Source organism: Odocoileus virginianus, chromosome 4, assembly GCF_023699985.2.
Source record: "Odocoileus virginianus isolate 20LAN1187 ecotype Illinois chromosome 4, Ovbor_1.2, whole genome shotgun sequence".
Taxonomy (NCBI): Eukaryota; Metazoa; Chordata; class Mammalia; order Artiodactyla; family Cervidae; genus Odocoileus; species Odocoileus virginianus.
The window spans coordinates 38124717-38143563 of NC_069677.1; the positions used below are offsets into that span (position 1 = coordinate 38124717).

The following is an 18847-nucleotide window of genomic DNA, read 5'->3' on the forward strand; positions in this document are numbered from 1 at the left end:
CTTAAAAAAATCGTTGAAAAAAATCATTGTTTAGACGAGTGAGAGAGAAGTATGTGCCAGAAGTATATGGAAGTTATAGAAGATAACAGGCATAAAGGGAGAGGGAATAGTCAGTTCTACTGTGGGGTATAGGGATGTCTTAAAAAGCTTAGCAGGTGATTTTTGAGAGGGATTATTTACTACACAGGGTGGGGAAGAGGTGTGGTGTATAGTCGTAGGTGATGCTCAATTAAGTCCAGTGTTGTTGCCAGGCCACAAAGGCCTGAGACGTTACGACATTGTCAGTAGCTTCATATGACTAATGTGAAGGGTTTGTATGGAGGAGTAGGAAGAGATGATACTAGAGCGGTAGTCAGGGGAGTTTGAATGTTATCAGGGATTTTTAAACGGTTAATTAATATTTTTAATTAAAATCAGGGAAGGATTATCTGGCAAGTCAGAGGAGATAATATTCCAAGCAGGGAGGTCAGTTTGCAGCTGGTAAAGTAGCTGGAATTCCTGTGGGTTTAGAGACTCAGTGATTCAAAGTCAGAATGAAATTGAGGAAGAGAGAGTTTCTACTGTTTCTACAGTAAGATATGTGACTGATTCTGTGTGTAAGTTATAGGAGAGGGAGGAATTATGACGACTTCCAGATAGTCTGTCTTGGGGGATTATTAGAAGATGTCAGTGGCCATTTGAGGAGAAGCTGGTTTAAAGAGGAATGATAATGAGTTTGGTGATTGAACATGTTGGGTTTGAGTCAGTTTAAGAGACATCCAGAAAGAAGTATTCTGTTACTTATTTGGACCTGGAGAGGAAGGATTTGTTATCGAGGATTGAGCATCTTTAGGATTGAATTATTCCAAACTATGGGAGTAGATAGGATAATCTAGGAATTGAAGAGGAAAAGTGTTGGGAACAAAGGTGAAGAGTTCGGGGGTGGGCTAGAAAGAGCTGGTAAAGAAGATTGAAAAAGAAGATGATTTCCAAGAAGAATCCACTGAATTTGTCGTAAGGTAGTGGTGATTTTTGCTAATGGGATTTTATTGGTGTGCTAGGAATAAAAGCCAGATTATAGAATAAGTTTTTATATTTTATTACTTGTATTTATGCACTGAATTACACAGCTAAGTTGGGCTTTCCAGGTGTTGTGAGTGATAAAGAATCCATCTGCCAAGCAGGAGACACAAGAGTTGCCAGTTATATCCCTGGGTCGAGAGGATTCCCTGTAGTAGGAAATGGCAATCTGTTCCAGTATTCATTCTTGCCTGGAAAATTCCATGGACAATATTTTATTAAAACTAAGAAATACTTAAAAGATACAAATAAATTTCAAGAATTAGTTAACCAACTCACACAGTTTTCTTAACTATGCAGTTTTCTTAACTTTTTACTTTTAAATAGATTCAAGAAGTTCTAGAAACGGTGCAGAGAGATCCCCTGTATAACCTTCACTCAGCTCCCTCCAGTCACTTGTTGAGGTTAACAGATGTCCTGCTTTAGTACAAATGCTAATGTTTTGGGATAGATGATGGAACTGTGCAGGTAGTGTACCCCTGTATGGCACAAGCCTGGAGTTTTGATTCTCATAAGCACCTCTCTCCTTCCACTGGGAACAGGGCGTATGACAAGCTTTCTTGCTGCTTTTCAGGAAGCATGGGGAGAGCTTTCCCAGCTTCTTTTCACATATTGAGGAGCCCTTTTGAGGATATTGGCTCAGAAGGAGACTTACTTCTGGATCAAAATCAGGCTGAAAATCAGGTCTTCTAGCTCTGTGGGCCAGTATCCCTAGGTTGCCTTGCTGTTACTTGGATCTTGTATCTGAGTTTCTTCCTTTCTGGCTCCTGGGAATTTCCCTTTCCCCTCCCCTTTTTTGGGTTCAGCTACATATTATTATAATTTTTAATGTTGATCTTCCTTTTCAGTGAGTACATTTGGGCACATGGATATATTAGTTCAATCTGCCTTCTTCCTCAAATAAGAAGTCTAATAAACTATTTTTTATTTTTTAATTTCTTAATTTTATTCTCTGCATTGTCCATAAAAAGAATTTGAGGTTGGGTTTTTTTTTTTTTCCTTTAGCCATGGACTTTATTGTTTGAATATTTGCAGTTATTATTCTATACACAAATGTTAATTTCTTACAAAACTCTGTATTCCATATTGCTCAGTCACTTCAGTCTTCATTTTATGTCACATTTCCATCAAGAACTATTTCCCCAAATCACAATCTGCCTGATTGTGTGTTGTTGTTGTTCAGTTGCCAAGTTGTGTCTGACTCCGCAATGCCATAAACTGTAGTGCACCAGGCTCATTTGTTCATGAGATTTTCCAGGCAGGAATACTGGAGTGGGTTGCCATTGCCTTCTCCAGAGGCTGGATTTTTAATTATCATTAGAAATATTTTTTAAGTGGATAACATATGATGTAGTGGTTTACACGTGTCCCTTTGCCCTGGTCACTGTCTGTCCTGCCCCGTTTGCCTTCACGGATGAAACTAGTTACTAGTTTGTCTCATAGCCTAGAGTTAGACCATGGACTAATTTATTCTTAACAACAGTTTTAGTTTTTATAGTTTAATCTTGTAACCAACATTAAGGAGTTTTTCATCTGTATGACAAGTAACAATTCTGTTCTTAGAACTTTTGAAAGAGATTATACTAGTTCTGTGTATGTTTTTATACATGTGAATGGATTATCTGTGTTTTAACTTTTATTCGTTTCAGAAATCCCTCAAAATGTGACAGAAAATGACAAAATAATATAAACTGTCAATTCAGATGTTTTAAATTATTATGTGGAATATTGAAATAATGGAACAATAGCCCTAATTTTGGGAAAGTAGAAATGGTATTTTAAGATGTTGGAGTCTTATGAAACACAATGAGAACATCCTTAAAAATTGTCCTGATTACTAACCCGTATGTGCTGTTGTTTGCATATGTGCAAATAATCACCTGAGACCTGATAGGTCTGTCAAAGATGAAGCCCTCTCTTAGGTTCCTTAGCCACGACATATACCATTGATTGCCTAACTGCAACTTGGTGAAAGTCAATGACATGGAAGCAAGAAATGGAAGCCTATGACCTGATATGTTTTCTTCCTTAGATCAACCTCTCTACTTCTCCTACACCTGCACAGTTAATAAGCCGTTCCCAGGCTTCCAGTTCTACCAGTGGCAGTATTACCCAACAGACTATGTTACTAGGGAGTACCTCCCCTACCCTAACGGCAAGCCAAGCTCAAATGTATCTCCGAGCTCAAATGGTAAGATACGAGCTACCAGATTTTTTCAGTGTTTAAAAACTTGAGAGAGATCAAAATGTTTCTTGATTTGATGCAGTAGGAGGCATTTTTTTAATACTTAAGGAATGTTTTAACAATTTTTTTGTGTGTATGTGATTAACTCTACACGTTTATGCCATGAAAAATTCTACTTTAAATTAGTAGGCCTTCTTGATGTAGCTAACATTCTGTAACATGAGTGATTATTTTTTAATATCAAATTTCTTTGATTTCAAACCTTTCTTCATATTTTAACATCTCAAAACTGAGATGCATTTTATAATTGGCATCTTGTAGTTGGTTCTTAGAGTGATATATAAAATCACTGTGTATCTTTGACATTTTAGATTTGATGAAATTGTTAGAAACATTAAAAACATGGTTTAACTATTAATTACAGTTTATATTGTGGAATCTTCTGAACGCTGGATTGAAGTTCTTGATAATTTACCAGATGAGTCTTAACTTTGGTTATTCCCATCTTAAAATCTGCAAGCTGATTTATGTTCTTATGATCACTTTGATCTTTGGTTAATATAAGAATGTTAATTTGGCTACTGATTTCCTAATTTACTTGTTGAGCTTTAAGGAATGTAAAAATTGGTTGACATTTACTTTATTTGATGTCTTTACAGATTGCTAGAGAAGAGCTTTATCCCAGATAGGAATTTATTGATATTTTTATATCTGGTGAACTGAATATATATCTGGATTCCCAATTCTTTACTAAAATTGCAGAGCAAGTCTCCATCATATTTCTAATGGGAAGCAGTGATAATGACTCTCTTTCTATTTATAGACTATTCAGTAGACGTGACCATATTTCTGGTTGTCCCCCCCCCCAACATGAGATCTTATGTAATCAACAATAAGCTTCAGAATTGGGCTTCCAGGTGGCTCTAGTGGTAAAGAGCCCACCTGCTAATGCAGGAGATGTCAGAGACAGGGTTAGATCCCTGGGTCGGGAAGATCCTCTGGAGAAGGGCGTGGCAACTCACTCCAGTATTAGTGCCTGGAGAAGCCCATGGACAGAGGAGCCTGGTGGGCTGCAGTCCATAGGGTCGCAAAGAGTCGAACACGACTGAAGCGACTTAGCGCACACACACACATTTCAAAATTAGGGAAACATATTTGAAATGACAGCTATTCGGCTGTTTTTAACCTTTAAAACTGGCAGTTTCATATGGTTCATGCTAGATAGAACATCTTTTTAGGTTTAGTGCTTTTAGCTGTTTGTATTGAATCCTTCTTGTGAAAGTTAAACTTTGTTGTTTAATTCACTTAAATTTAGTATATAAAGAACTGAAGTTTAAAAGATCCCTTAATTGATAATTTAAACAGAAATGGTTTTTGAGGAATTGTATAACTTTTGATGCAATTTTGAGATATTCACAGGTTCTTTAAAACAATTGTCATAATTTACTAAGTTGGATTGGGTAATCTTTTAAGTGGATTGTATTGCCTTTTTAAATTAATGGCCTTGTTTCAGTATTAAAAAACAGATGGTGATAATTAAATAGAGTATATCTTTTTTTTGATGTAAAGTTTTTTTTGCAAGCTGTTTTGTTGTTGAATTTTGACATGTTGTGGCATTTACACTTAGAATGAATATTTCTTTACAAATACTTTTAAAATCAAGAGCAACCTAGGTTTGTACTACACACAGATCCTGTGTAGGTGAGTGAAATATTATAGTACAGTATGTGGCATAGTTATCCTTTGGGGGTAAAGAGGACTGAAAAGACTTTTTGGTGTTTCTTTTCATGTTTCTTACTGAAATTTAATTTGCATTCAAGAACAGTGACAATGGTTATCTATTACAACTTCCATTTTAGGAATCCTGCCACAATAGTTTTGAGCTAGGAAAAGTTTTAATAGTTTACTTGGAAAAATTTGGTATGTGGATTTTATATTGCCAAAATACATTTTCTTTTTTGAGCACTGATTTATTTTCTACTCATCAGAATCATGAACTGTTTGAGAAATGTTTATGGTTTTTTCTTTTTTTTCCTTTTGAGTTCTCTATTATCAAAAACTTCTCCTTGTCATGTAAAACCTTTTGCATAGGAGACAGTCCTAATCTGCATTGTCTTTCTGTCTCAGATTTCAGTCTCTCTTGCCTGCTATACATTGTGTGTGGGACATGTTCTTTTGTCTTAGGGTATTTTTTTGGTTTTTCTGTCTGTACAGCTGATTTTCACACCCGCTACCACTGTGGCTGCTGTACAGTCTGACATTCCTGTTGTCTCGTCGTCATCGTCATCTTCCTGTCAGTCTGCAGCTACTCAGGTGAGCTTGTCCAGCTTCGTGAGTTGGTACTCTGAGGTCTGGGTCTTCAGGTTAAAGATGAACGTACGTTTGTGTTTATTTTACTGATGGTTTCAGTGCTTTTTGTCATACATTTCAGATTAACATTTAATATAGTGAGAACTTCAAGAACATTTTTTGGTTCTGTAGAAATTATAATGCCATGAAACATGGATATTTAGGTTATTTGACATTAGTAGAGTTAATGTGTTTTTGCAATGACATTTTATGTTCAGTTCTATTGTAAAGCAGATCTGCTTCTTTTATGCGAGATGCATTCTTCAGTTTCCTTAGCAGACAGTTAAGTAATAACTAAGTCAGGATGGCCCTTGAATTTAAAAATGATAAATTTTTAATTTAAAAGGTAGAGTTGGATAAATTTTAAATTTAAAAAATTGAGTAGGATATCACTCAGTTTTTTGTTTATTTTTGTTTGGTTCTATGGAACACTAATTTTCACCTTACACCATTCACAAAAATAAAATAGAACTAGAATGTAGACCTGAAGACAAAAGACGAAACTATTAAACCTCTGGAAGAAGACAGAGGAGATAGTTTTATAGCTCTAGGGTGGGCAAAGCTTTTTCAGATAGGACACAAAAAGAATTAGCCATTAAAAAAAAAAGAATTAGCCATAAAAAAAATAATGATAAATTGGATTTTGTCAAAATTTAAAAACTGTTCTTCAAAAGACATTGCTACAAAAATGAAGAGGCAAGCCACAGACTGAGGGGAAATGTTCACAAAATATATATATATATAAATCTGACAAAGTACTTATATTGAGAATATATAAAATAGGTGTAAAACTCAATGAGATCTTGAACAGTTTAGTTAAAAATGGGCAAAAGATTCAACACTTCACAAAAGAAGATAAGCATAAGGCCAATGAGCACATGAAAAAAATGCTCAACGTTATTAGTCTTTCTAGAAATGTAATCAAAACCACAATGAGTATCACTATAGACTTACTAGAAAGGCTGGAATGAAGGAGATTGAAAATACCATGTTTGGTAAGAATGTGGAGCAGCCGTAGTGTCACATGTGAAGTTAAACGTATGCTTAACATGTGACCCAGCAATTCCACTTCTAGATGTTTACCCTGAGAGATTTGAAAACATATATCCACATAAAGATATTTAAATGAGTGTTCATAGCAGCTCTATTGAGAATAGCCCCAAATTGGAAGTAACCAGTCTGCTTTAACTGGTGAATGGATAAGCATATTGTGGAATATTGCTCAGAAATAAAAAGGAACAGACTACTGATACATCTCAGAAACATTATAATTAGTCAAAGAAGCCAGATATCAGAGAGTGCATGCTTTGTGACTTCATTTATATGAATTCCAGAACAGGCAGAGCTATAGTGAAAAAGAAATGGATTTGTGATGCCTCGAGCAGAAGGTGGAGGAGATGGACTGGGAAGGGGCATGAGTGAAGGGAATGTTCTATATTTAAATTGGGGCGGTGGTAACATGTATACATATGTCAAAACTTAATGCACTGGTTCATTTTATTGTATGTACGTTACACCTCAGGTTAATAAAAATGAATGAAATGGAGTACATTTTTAATTAAAGCTGTTGAATAGACTTTTATATTGTATGATATCATTTTGTATTTTTCCATTGTTAATATTTTGGATTGCATATGGCAGAAGTTAATATATCCTAATAAGGTCGTCCTTGGCTTTGTAATTTTAATAATCTCAGTCATCTGGTAAAAGGTACAAAATGAGTTAGCAGTAATATTCTTTGGTATTTTTCATGGAATCTCTTTCTTTTCATCAGAAAGGTCTGTTTTCATATGTCAGCATATAAAGGTGGTGATCCGTTAAACTCTGGTTTCTCTTCATTGTTATGTGACCCTCTATAGTTCCTTATTTGTATACATCACTTTCCATGTTTACAAAATGAGACCTTTGTTAACATTAAGATGTTTTGGGCTCTAAACTTTAAATGTTTCTTTGTGGAGTGAATTTATTGAAGTAATTATCTTCCTGTTTTTGTCTTTTTATAAAACCTAATAGAGCTAGACCTTTATCAGCTTCCAGAATTATAAAGTGGCATGGAGCTTAGAGTTAGGTTGCCATTGAACTTAAGTGCATGAAGTCCTGCATGGGCTTAAGTTCAACTTCCACTGCAGTCATTTATTAGTTGTATGACTTTAGACAAAAGTTACCAAACATCTCTAGTGGTATGCATACTTGTAGGGTTAAGCTGAAGAGTAATATATGTTTAGTGCCTAGAATCTTATAGGTACTCATTAGTACTTTATCTGCAGAGGAAAGAATAGGAAGACATGGGCTTATAAGCTGACTTTGGCAAATCGCTTTGTCACTTACCAGTTGATTCATTTTGGACAGGTCATAGCATGGTGTGTATAAGTTTGGACTCTGCAGTCAGATTTTCTGGGTTCAAATACATGTTCTACCACCTTCTCATTTTCTATCTTTAAACTCTCACTTCAGTTTCAACAGTATAAAGTAAAATAACTATAAAATAATTATAATACCTCATAGGGTTGTAATGAGAATTAAATAGGTTAATAAAATGAAAAACAGAAGTTTCTGTTAACCTAGTTAGCATTAACTAAATGTTAGCTGCTGTTATTACTTATGCTGAGCTTCAATTTCTTCCCTTTAAACTGGAAGTAATAGCTCAGAGTTGTTAAAAGGAATAAATAGACACTTAGCATAGTGCCTGGCACATAAAATATCACATGCTACTAATTACTGTTTTTGTTACACACTATCTAAAGATGAGTCACAAATTCGGTTCTTAGCTTTTACGTAGCTAATGGTGAAGAAAGAAATACAACCATTTAAAGAATTTGCAATTTCCAAGGTAAAATAAACCAGTTATTAGGAAAATACAATTAACAAACTCTCTATAGAGCACAGTCTGTTTTTTGGGTTCTCATGGAGAAAACATCTTGCATTGTCTTTAGTAGCATCTTTAATGTGAACATAATTAATTTATAGAATTAGCTCTTTGGGTCCAGATATGATATTTATAGGTATGTGGCTCTCTAGTAATCCGAGTATTCCAGTGGTAACTTTCCTCAAGTTCAGGGCTGTTCGTTTGAAGAATTTCTGTTCCACTTTGTTAATTTTTAAACATATATTTGCAGTTATTTTAAATATTTTGATTCAAATTGAGAAATGCCAAATTTGAAGTTTTAATATTCTTTAACTGACAAAAGTCAGTATAAGTTAATTTTTCCTTAGTAATAAAATTTATAGCACACTGTAAAAAATAAGAAATTGGGACTATCTTACCCTTATTTACTATTTTAAATGCTCCATCTCGTATCCTTACCTTGAAAAAAAAATCTTTCAGAAAGTTATCATAATACTAAAAGTATGCTATGGAATAGTAAGAAATCTTACCAAGGCTATCAGGGAAATATTGTAAGAATTGAGGAGAAAACAGTCTTAGATTTAGATACTAGAAGTAGTTCTGCTGCCAGCACTCTTAATTTCCTTATCTGCAAAGAAGAGATGCTGCGATAATTCACAGATAGTTAGGTCCAAATTAAAAAACAAGTGAGTATTTGGGTAATCCACTATAAAAATCTGAGGTGTGAAATTAGCAAGAATATTTTGTGGGAAAGGTAGACTCTTTTAAGTCAGAAAGTTTCTACAAAGTGATCATAGGAAAAGTTCAGATGAAATTAAAGTTGGGCATTAGATGCCATAATATTCTTTATCTTAGAAAGGGTGGGTTCTTTTTAAAAGTGAAGTTCTGTCAAGGATAGCTGAACATGTGATTTTTCTATTAACAGCTCATTTAGCTCTGTATATACTTTAGGAGTATAGTTTACATGTTTGAAATTTATTGTAAATATTTAAGCTTAGATGACTATAGATAGTAAAACCATATTCTGAAGTTATTCATTTATATAAATAAAATACAATATATATAAACACACACATTTTCTTTCAGAACTCCAGAAAACAAAGGGAAAACTAGAAGAAAAAAGTATATTAAATGGACTGCTGCAGGTTAAGGGTTCATTGTGTCAAATATTCATTTGTTTTGAATATTCTTTTAATTTGAAGAAAAGTTTTGTTTTTCAGGCTATAATTCAGCCTTTGAATATCATCATGAGGTGGTCCACTTTATGTATTATTTATGGCACATGTTAAATTTTATGATGTTTCTCCCTTGCTTCCTGAGAGATTTTAATATTCCTCTGCTAGACATTTGTTGAGATTTTTTTTGGTTAAACATGAACAGATTTTAGTGTTAGCTTAAGAAAACTATAAATAAAACAAGATACTTAACAAAATTCATGTCATACATATTTTGGAATCACATATTGGAGAATGCTTCAGACTTGCGTAGTTTCTGTTAGGTCTGCAGCCAGAACTGTGGGGATTAAAAAAATGAATGTCAGAGATGAGATCCTGCCAGTCAGAGCCTCAGTATGTCACAGACACAGACATTACTAATTCTAAAATAAGCTAGACCCTTGTCAGTGGTATAGGCCAGTATGATCCAAATTCTATGGGAAAAGTATAGACAGGAGGATAAATTATTTCTAACCAGAGACATGGAGAGGTTTCTTTGGGAGAATGAGTAGAACTTTAACTGGTTTTGAGCAGTGTGTTGGACTTCAGGAGACCACGTTGAGGCAAGGGGAATTTGAATGAGGGCTCTAAATGAAAGTGCAAGGTGTGTGTGGAGAAGGACCAGCAGAAGTTTGGCTAGAAAATGAGGACTGTGAACTGAAATAGTGAAGAAGGGCTTGACGCGGTTCGGGCCCAGACAGTGGGGGACTTTGAGTGGCGAGCTGGGAAATCTGGATTTCAGCATGTTTTATTCTTGTGTTAAATTTCAGTAATACAGCAGTGATTCAGTGTGTTTACACTTCCGTGAAATATTTGAGAAAAATCAGAGAAAATGCTCCATATGGTCTCACTTAGAAAATTCTTTCAAGTAACTTAGAACTGACTAAAACTTCAAACTGTGCTGAAGTAAACATTTATTTAGCATCTGCTGTTGGCTGATCACTGCATTGGCACTTGGAAAGAGAAGGTATCAAGCATCAGTTAATAGTACTGTTGTAGAGACCAAACATTCATAAAGCAGCAATATATTTGTCACCCTAGAATCTCTTTTACTTCAGTTTCCCTTCCTAGCATTAATATATTTGGTGCATTCATTCCAGAGAGGCAAAAAGTTAGGCATCCAGAAGAGGCGTTTTCTGTCTTACTGTTTTAAAATGTTATAAACCTCAGATGAGAGTAATTGGGTTGATCTTTGCCACCATCCTGACTGGTAGTGTGTTTAGAAGCCCTGGTGTATACAGGACTCGGTCTTCCGTGGTGGCTCGGCCTGCAGTGTGGGAGACCTGGGATCGATCCCTGGTTTGGAAAGATCCCCTGGAGGAGGGCATGGCAACCCACTGCAGTGTTCTTGCCTGAAGAATCCCATGGACAGGAGCCTGGCGGGCTACAGTCGAGGGGGTCGCCAAAAGTGGGACATAACTATCTATTTGTGCACGCAGATGGGCGTCCTCACATCAGAGCATTTCAGTGCCATGCGCAGTCTCTCCAGCTCGAGATCCAGTTCTGAAGGGCAAATGAGTGTTTCATAACCATCCCAACAAAATCTCACTCTTTAAAGTTAGTTAATGGAAATGCTTTTAGTAATTATCACAGTGGGTTTGGTGATTTCATGAATATATTTTCTTAGAAGATTAGCGTTCCCTTCTAATCTCTTATCTATTATTATTATATATATATTATAAAAAAGTTTCTAGGTCTATAGAGATAGTAGATAATCTCTGTAGACCTAGTAACTTTTTTGTTATCTCTTTTCTGATCTTTATTAAGATAACAATATTGTATTCACACTCCCCTCTAATTGTGTGTAGTAATTTCTCACAAGTTTATGAGGGGCTTGTAGGCTTGAAATGTTTCTCAGTGCTGACGTGGAGAACTCAAGAGTGGAGCTGAAGGAGTTGCTCACTCTTCCTCTGCGTTCTGGGCTCTCCCACCTCTGCCACGTGGCTCAAGTTTTCCCCTTTGCCGGGAATGCTCTTCCTGTTTCTCCTTCCCTTCCACTGTCTCTGACCTGGTAACTTTAAAATGCAGCATGTTACAGGGTAATTTCCTCCTATTCATAGTTCTTTTGCCATATGTATATATAGTCTATTTAGTTCTTAATGATTCTTTTCCTTCATGTCTTTAAAAAAAAAAGCCACTTAATGTTTAAGGTACGATTAATTAGAATAACAACTCCCCTTTCTTTCAGGGTTAGTTAGTTGTTTTACATGTTTGGAACTTTATGTATAAAAAAGCACAATAAGTATGTTGTCACTGTTACAATGGTAGCGATTACCACATCAATTAATACCATCTGTTTCATCCTTGTTTTTTGTTGTGTGGTTCTTAGGTTCAGAATTTAACATTACGCAGCCAGAAGTTGGGTGTATTATCTAGCTCACAAAATGGTCCGCCAAAAAGTACTAGTCAAACTCAGTCATTGACAATTTGTCATAACAAAACAACAGTGACCAGTTCTAAAATCAGCCAACGAGATCCTTCTCCAGAAAGTAATAAGAAGGGAGAAAGTCCAAGTCTGGAATCACGAAGCACAGCTGTCACCCGGACATCAAGTATTCACCAGTTAATAGCACCAGGTGGGAAAGACTTTTGTTGAAAATAGTTGCTTTATTCATTTTCTTCGCAGGCAGAGCAAAACAAAAGATATCATTACTTGAACAAGAATACTTTTAAAACATTATAAAGTGTGAATTTTATAAGTTAACAAAAGAATGTTTCAGTAGTATAGCTTGAAAAAAGAAGAGCCCAACAGTTAAAGCATTATAATAGGTTTTTTTGGTCAGTTGACATTTGATTAACATTTTCATTGTGTGCTAGTCTCCTGTTATATGGATAAAACCTGTTAGCTTTAAAAAAAAATTTGCCTGTGGTTTATTTAATATGCTTTACTTGTCCAAAATTAAAAGCTTTTTTAAAAAGCAAGTATATATTTTTCTTTAAAATTGTGACTAGTGGGAGGAATTTATCACTTTCCAAAAATAAGGATTATGCATAATTATTTTCCTCACCATGTTGCTCTTTTTCCATCTTTGATTTCATCTCTGAGAGGAGGATGTCAGAGAATCAACTAAGTTGTTTTTATTCTCCTCAGCCTTTGAAACCCATGCCTGTTCCCTTTGCCATCTATAGATAATCTTCCTTCATGGTTCTTATGCTGAAAGTGTTAGGACTGTGCAGAGTGAGTTTCCTTATCATGTCTTCTGTTCATCTCAGAATTTCTCAGTTTTGAGCTTTCTTCAATTCTAGTAGGATAAGGAATTATCTGCTTTCTGCTTTAAAGTTAGCACTATTTCCCTGTGTCATTGATTGCATTTTTTTTAAACTTGTTCCTGACCTTCTTTCATAGTTAAAGCAGCTTTTGTCTCCCTCATGCTGGATCCTTTCTTATGCTTTTTAAGCCTACTTAGATCTCTCCTATCCTTAATATATCTACATATGTTTTTATACCAGTTTAATTTGTTTATTGAAAGTGTGTGTGTCATGCACTGAGCTAGGCACCTCATATGTGTTACCTAAAAAAAAAAAAAAAAACTTCCTTTGATCCAGCCTCATCAGGTAAGTATCTTCTTTCTATCCTTTTATAATTATGCAATACTTTTTATAACATATATATTCTACTGAAGTATAGTTGACTTAAAATGTTTAGGTGCACAGCAAGGTGATTCAGTTATACAAATACACATATATTATTTTTGAAATTATTTTGCATCATAGGTTATTATAAGATATTAACTATAGTTCCCTTAACTATACAGTAAACCTTTGTTGCTTGTTGCATATCTATTTTTAAATTAGAAATCTAGCATTCTATTCATACTAAGTCAAACAAGTGGAATCAAACTGTCATAATTTTTTACTTAGACAAAAATTCGTAAGTTTTCTAAAATATATATTATACATATTTATACAAAAGCTTTACTACACTTGATAAAGGCTTGAGAGACAACATAAAAAAAGAGATGGAGAAATTGGAGAATATAAACAATGGGAGCGTTGAATATGAAATAGAAAAAGTGAAACTGACTAGATAAAAATCATATAGTCCAGTTGTTTTTAAACATGATTGTTCATTAGAAACATATCTGGAACTCTGGAGAACAAGAGCATTTGTATTTTTCAAAAAGCTTCAAGATAATTCTGGTAATGCATCTGCAGTTTAAAAAGTGATTACAGGTTTTTCTATTAGATCCTAGTTTTGGTGATATAGAGTTCTATTTTTCTGTAGACCAATCATGATACAATGATATTAAGTGAGTAATCGTTACATAATCACAATAGGAAAAGATGTTTGTCAGTTTTCATAATCAATAGCCAGACAAAAAATAAAAGATAATTACAGTTGCAAGCTATAATGGGAACATGATTAGCTTAACAATATAAAATAATTACATACAATTTGGGGGGTCAAGTAGAGTGATGTGGTAAGTGGAAGTGCATACATGTACATGTTTTCATCCACTCAACCAGTCTGTGTCTTTTGGTTGGTATGTTTAACCATTTACATTTAGGGTAATTATCAATATGTATGATCCTATTATCATTTTCTTAATTGTCTTGGATTTATTTTCTGTCTTGGGTTTCTTTTCCTTGTTTTTTGTTTCCTGCCTAGAGAAGTTAGTTCCTTTTGCATTTGTTGTAAAGCTGGTTTTGGTGATGCTGAATTGTCTTAACTTTTGTCTGTCTGGAAAGCTTTTGATTTCTCCATAAAATCTGAAGGCAAGTCTTGCTGGGTAGAGTATTCTTGGTTGTAGGTTCTTAGCATTCATCACTTCAAATAATCATGCCATTCCCTTTTGGCTTGTAGAGTTTCTGTTGAGAAATCAGCTGATAGCCTGATGGGAGTTCCCCTGTATGTTGTTTGTTGTTTTCCCTTGTTGCTTTTAATATTTTATCTCTGTTTAGCTTTTGTCAGTTTGACAGTAATGTGTCCTGGGGTGTTTCTCCTTGGGTTTGCCCTTCCTGGGGCTCTGTGCCTCCTGGACTTGATTGACTATTTCCTTTCCCATGTTAGGGAAGTTTTCAGCTATTATCCCCTCAAATATTTTCTCTCTCTCTCCTTTTGGGACCTCTAAAATGTGAATGTTGGTGCATTTAATGTTGTTGAAGAGGTCTTTTAGGCTGTCTTCATTTCTTTTCATTCCTTTTTCTATATTTTGTTCTGTGGCAGTGATTTTCACCATTCTGTTCTCCAGATCATTAATCCATTTTTCTGCCTCAGTTATTCTGCTGTTGGTTCCTTCTAGTGTGTTATTCATGTCTGTTGTTTAGTTCTTCTAGGTCTTTGGTAAACATTTCTTACATCTTCTCAATCTTTGCCTTCATTCTTTTCCTGAGATCCTGGATCATCTTCATTACCATTATTCTGAATTTTTTTCCTGGAAGATTGCCTGTCTCCACTTCAGTGAGTTGTTTCTCTGGGGTTTTATCTTGTCTCTTCATCTGAGACATAACTTTCTGCTTTTTCATGCTGATTAACTTTCTGTCATTTGGTTTTTGTTTTAGCTGCTATGAGACTGCTGCTTCCTGCTTCTTCCCTCTGCCCTCTGATGGAAGAGGCTAAGAGGCTTGTGTAAGCTTCTTGATGGGAGGCACTGGCATGGGAAAAATTGGGTCTTACTCTGGTGGGCAGGGCCTTGCTCAGTAAAGCTTTAATCTAATTATCTGCTGATGGGTGGGGTTGCACTCCCTCCCTGGTAGTTGTTTGGCCTGAGGTGACCCAGCCGTGGAGTCTGTGAGCTCTATGGTAGGATGAATGGTTAATTCCAAGAGGGTTTATGCCAGTGAGTACCTTCCAGTGCCCCTGTGATGAGCCCCTGCTGACCCACGGCTCCACAGGAGACCCTCCAACACTAGCAGGTAGTCTTGGTTTTGGTCTTCTCTGTGGGGTCACTGTTCCTTTCCTCTGGGGCTTGGTGCATGCAAAATTTTGTTTGTGCCTCCAAGACTGGAGTCCGTTTCCCTCAGTACTCCGGAAGTCCTCTAATCAGATCCCACTGGCCCTCAAGGCCAGATTCCCTGGGGATTCCCAGTCTCTTTGTCGGATCCCCAGGCTGGGAAACCTGACATGGGGTTCAGAATCTTCACAATAGTGTGAGAACGTCTTTGGTATTTCTGTTCTCCAGTCTGTGGGTCACCCACCCGGGCAGTTATGGGGTTTGATTTGATTGCATTGTGCCCCTCCTACCATCTTGCTGAGGCTTCTTTTTCTTTGGACATGAGGTATATTTTTTTGATGTGTCCTTCTGTTGATGGTTGTTCAACAGCTGGTTGGTGCTCTCACAGGAGATGAGCACACATCCTTCTGTTTCACCATCTTGAACTGCCCTCTGTACGTTACTTCTTAAAGTTTCATTTTATTAATACACTGCTGAAGCTTGCCTTCCCTCCATCTAAACCTGTTTCTTTTTTCATATTTCCTCTGTGCTAATATTGCCAACTTTGTCTATATCACATAATCTCAAGATCTTGTTAGAATGTAAAAATAATAAATCCATTGATAGTGTGATTACAAGTGAATTCTTCTTAATAAGCATCTCAGTGACAGGTCCTGCTGTTTGTATGGCCTGGTAACAGGTTTTTTTCTGTATAGAGCGTTCTTAGCCTCATACCTGCCCCTGGCCAGTGTTTTGTTTTTTGGTTATTTTTGGCCACGCCCCATGGCTTGTGGAATTTCAGTTCCCTTACCGAGGGTTGAACCTTGGATGGTGCCTTCGGCAGTGAAAGTGCAGAGTCCTATCCACTGGACTGCCCAGTAATTCCTTGGTCAGTGTTGATAGAAGGAATTAGTGTGGGGAGGCAGTGACTCCCTGTGCTTGGAATGACTGCTCAGGGGAAAATTTCTAGTGATTTCTATAGTTTAAATGAAGGGGAGGTTAATTTCCTTCCAAAGAGAAAGGTACAAAGTCTGTTAGGGTTAATTCAAGCAAAGAGATTCATTTTTCGATTTTCAATCCCTTCGAACCCCCTAATACCTGATTCTAAGTTGGCAAGGCAGCAGTTATAATTTTTCTGCCCTTTTAGATTTTCTCTTGCTGGGGGTTATTAGTCTGAAGCTAAAATGTTTTTTTTAGATTCTTGATTTGGTAATTTGTCCTTTTCTTCAATTGGAAAAATGTTTGCTCTTGCAGGTCACTTTCAAATATTAAAAAATCTACTGTGTTCTAACCTAATGTACAGTCTAATATTTATTATAATAGACATGTTTATTATTTCCTTACATACATTTCTAGGGTGCTAAAATCATTTACTTTTCTTCACCATTTCTTCTTAAGAGTAAAATTCCTGCTTGATATTTATTCATCCTTTTCTTAATATATAAAATAAAGGCAAACTTTAACCAAATATCTGGAAATTATCATGAGCTGTATTAGAATTCAAGTTTTTTAATAGCAGTTTTTAGAGCTTTTATGAAATTAATCTAATTAAAAAATATGCTTGTTTGCAGATACTAATCCAGTATGTAGAAGGACTTAAAGCCTAATTAGTCTGCTTCTTAGATTGCCATTAAAAAAATACCATAGACTAGGTAGCTTAAACAACAGAAATTGATCTTCTCACAGTTCTGGAGGATGGAAAGCTCGGGGTCAAAAGCTGGCAGTGTTTTGGTTTTTGGTGAGCGCTTTCTTCCAGGCTTGCAGATGGCTGCCACCTTGTATGTCCTCACGTGGTCTTCCCTCTGAGTGTGAGAAGAGGATAGCAAGTTTTCCTGTTGGGTCAGGGTTTTGCCCGTTGACCTTATTTAGTCATATATTACTTCCTTAGAGGCCCCATTACCAAAAACAGTCACAATAAGAACTGAACATGTGAATTTTGGGGGACACAAACATGTGGACCGTAGTCGGAACACAGACTCAGCCGGGACTGTGGCTTCTTTTATGCCCAGTGCTGCCCCTTAATAGCCAGGTGATGGCAGGCAAGTCACCTTATTATTGAAAGTTTCTTCGCCTGAAATTTATTGGATTAGTAGAGTGCCTATCTTACCTCATGGGGTTGTAGTAACTATGGAATGAAATGATATATTTAATAATTTACAATAATACAATTATTTGCAATAATAAAAGGTTCTACTTTGTATGTAGACTACCTGACAATACTAAAGTGTTTGTTAAAATAAGAAAAATTAACAGATGTCATATTCTTCAGAGCACTAAGACTTTTCTTATACAGAAGTATTGTTTAAGATATCCTCACAGTTATTCTATAGTATATGTGCTTGTCAGTTGGACTTAGGACTAATATAAAATATATAGACACATTCTGATGTCTGATCAAAGAAAAGTTTAATTTAGGTGAAAGGATAACTATTACTCTAGTGGATTACCAGCTCTAGAAAACAAAGTTTGCTTACTTGCTAGAGCACAGAGAGACTCTTTATTCCTGTGACTGCAGTCTCCATTGTATTTCAAGAATATGGTAAATCTGAATTATAACTTAAAAAAATTGAAGTAAAGTGGGCCTTTGCTATTATGCTCACAAAACCTCTATTTCCTTATCTGTAAAAGGACAATAATAATACCTACTCCACAGACATTTTATAAGGACAAAGGAAAGTTATGTGAAAGCATCTTAAGCCCCTCAGTGGAAAGGTACTCTATACAAAGCCAAGATTTCATTGACTGTAATATAGAGTGTTTACCAACACATTTATAAGGTGGTGACATAAAATTTTCAGTCTTAGTTTGAACTGCTAGTCTAGTTAAATGAAGTTATATGAAGATTATTATCTAATTTCCATTTTGGTTTCAACAATGCTTGGGTATTTGTTAAACCTTCAAATGTTTCTTTCTTGAGATGTTAACCAGATGTTAATTTCTTTAAAGAATCTCCAGAATTTTAAATAATAACCAAATGCAAAAAGATTGAAATAAGTTGTTAGAATTTTTTTATAACGTTTTTGTCACATGTGGTTCAGTGTAAAAAGACGTTTCAGTCTGAGATTAAGAAAAAAAATTTTGTCTTTCGGTATGTTTAAAATGTGACAATTGATACATTATATTAATATTAAGCAGTCTTTCCAGTTTACCTTCTAGTGAACCCAGTTTCCATTATTTAGATAGGATTTTATCAGCATCTCCCTCTATGTAAACATATGCACCAGTATACAGAAGAGGCATAATGATGTGGAAACCACTTAGTACTTGATTTTGCTAATTCTTATATATACAGGTATATATATACCTGTATGTATGTATATAT

At 35.5% G+C, this 18847-nt stretch overlaps 1 protein-coding gene across 9 annotated transcripts in view; it reads left to right on the plus strand.

Moving 5' to 3' along the window:
- The window catches only part of PHC3 (polyhomeotic homolog 3), a 78756-nt gene that overhangs the window by 20814 nt on the left and 39095 nt on the right, over positions 1-18847 (plus strand). For 6 of the 9 annotated variants that reach the window (XR_011487296.1, XM_020882118.2, XM_020882122.2 and 3 more), the window contains 3 exons: positions 3092-3250; positions 5459-5557; positions 11982-12228. Coding sequence is in view for 8 of the 9 variants with exons in the window: in XM_020882118.2 (XP_020737777.2) it covers positions 3092-3250; positions 5459-5557; positions 11982-12228 (505 nt within the window). In the remaining variant the exon portion in view is untranslated. The remainder of the gene's footprint in view (positions 1-3091; positions 3251-5458; positions 5558-11981; positions 12229-18847) is intronic. The other 3 variants (XM_070466435.1, XM_070466436.1, XM_070466437.1) reach the window with 3 other exon arrangements.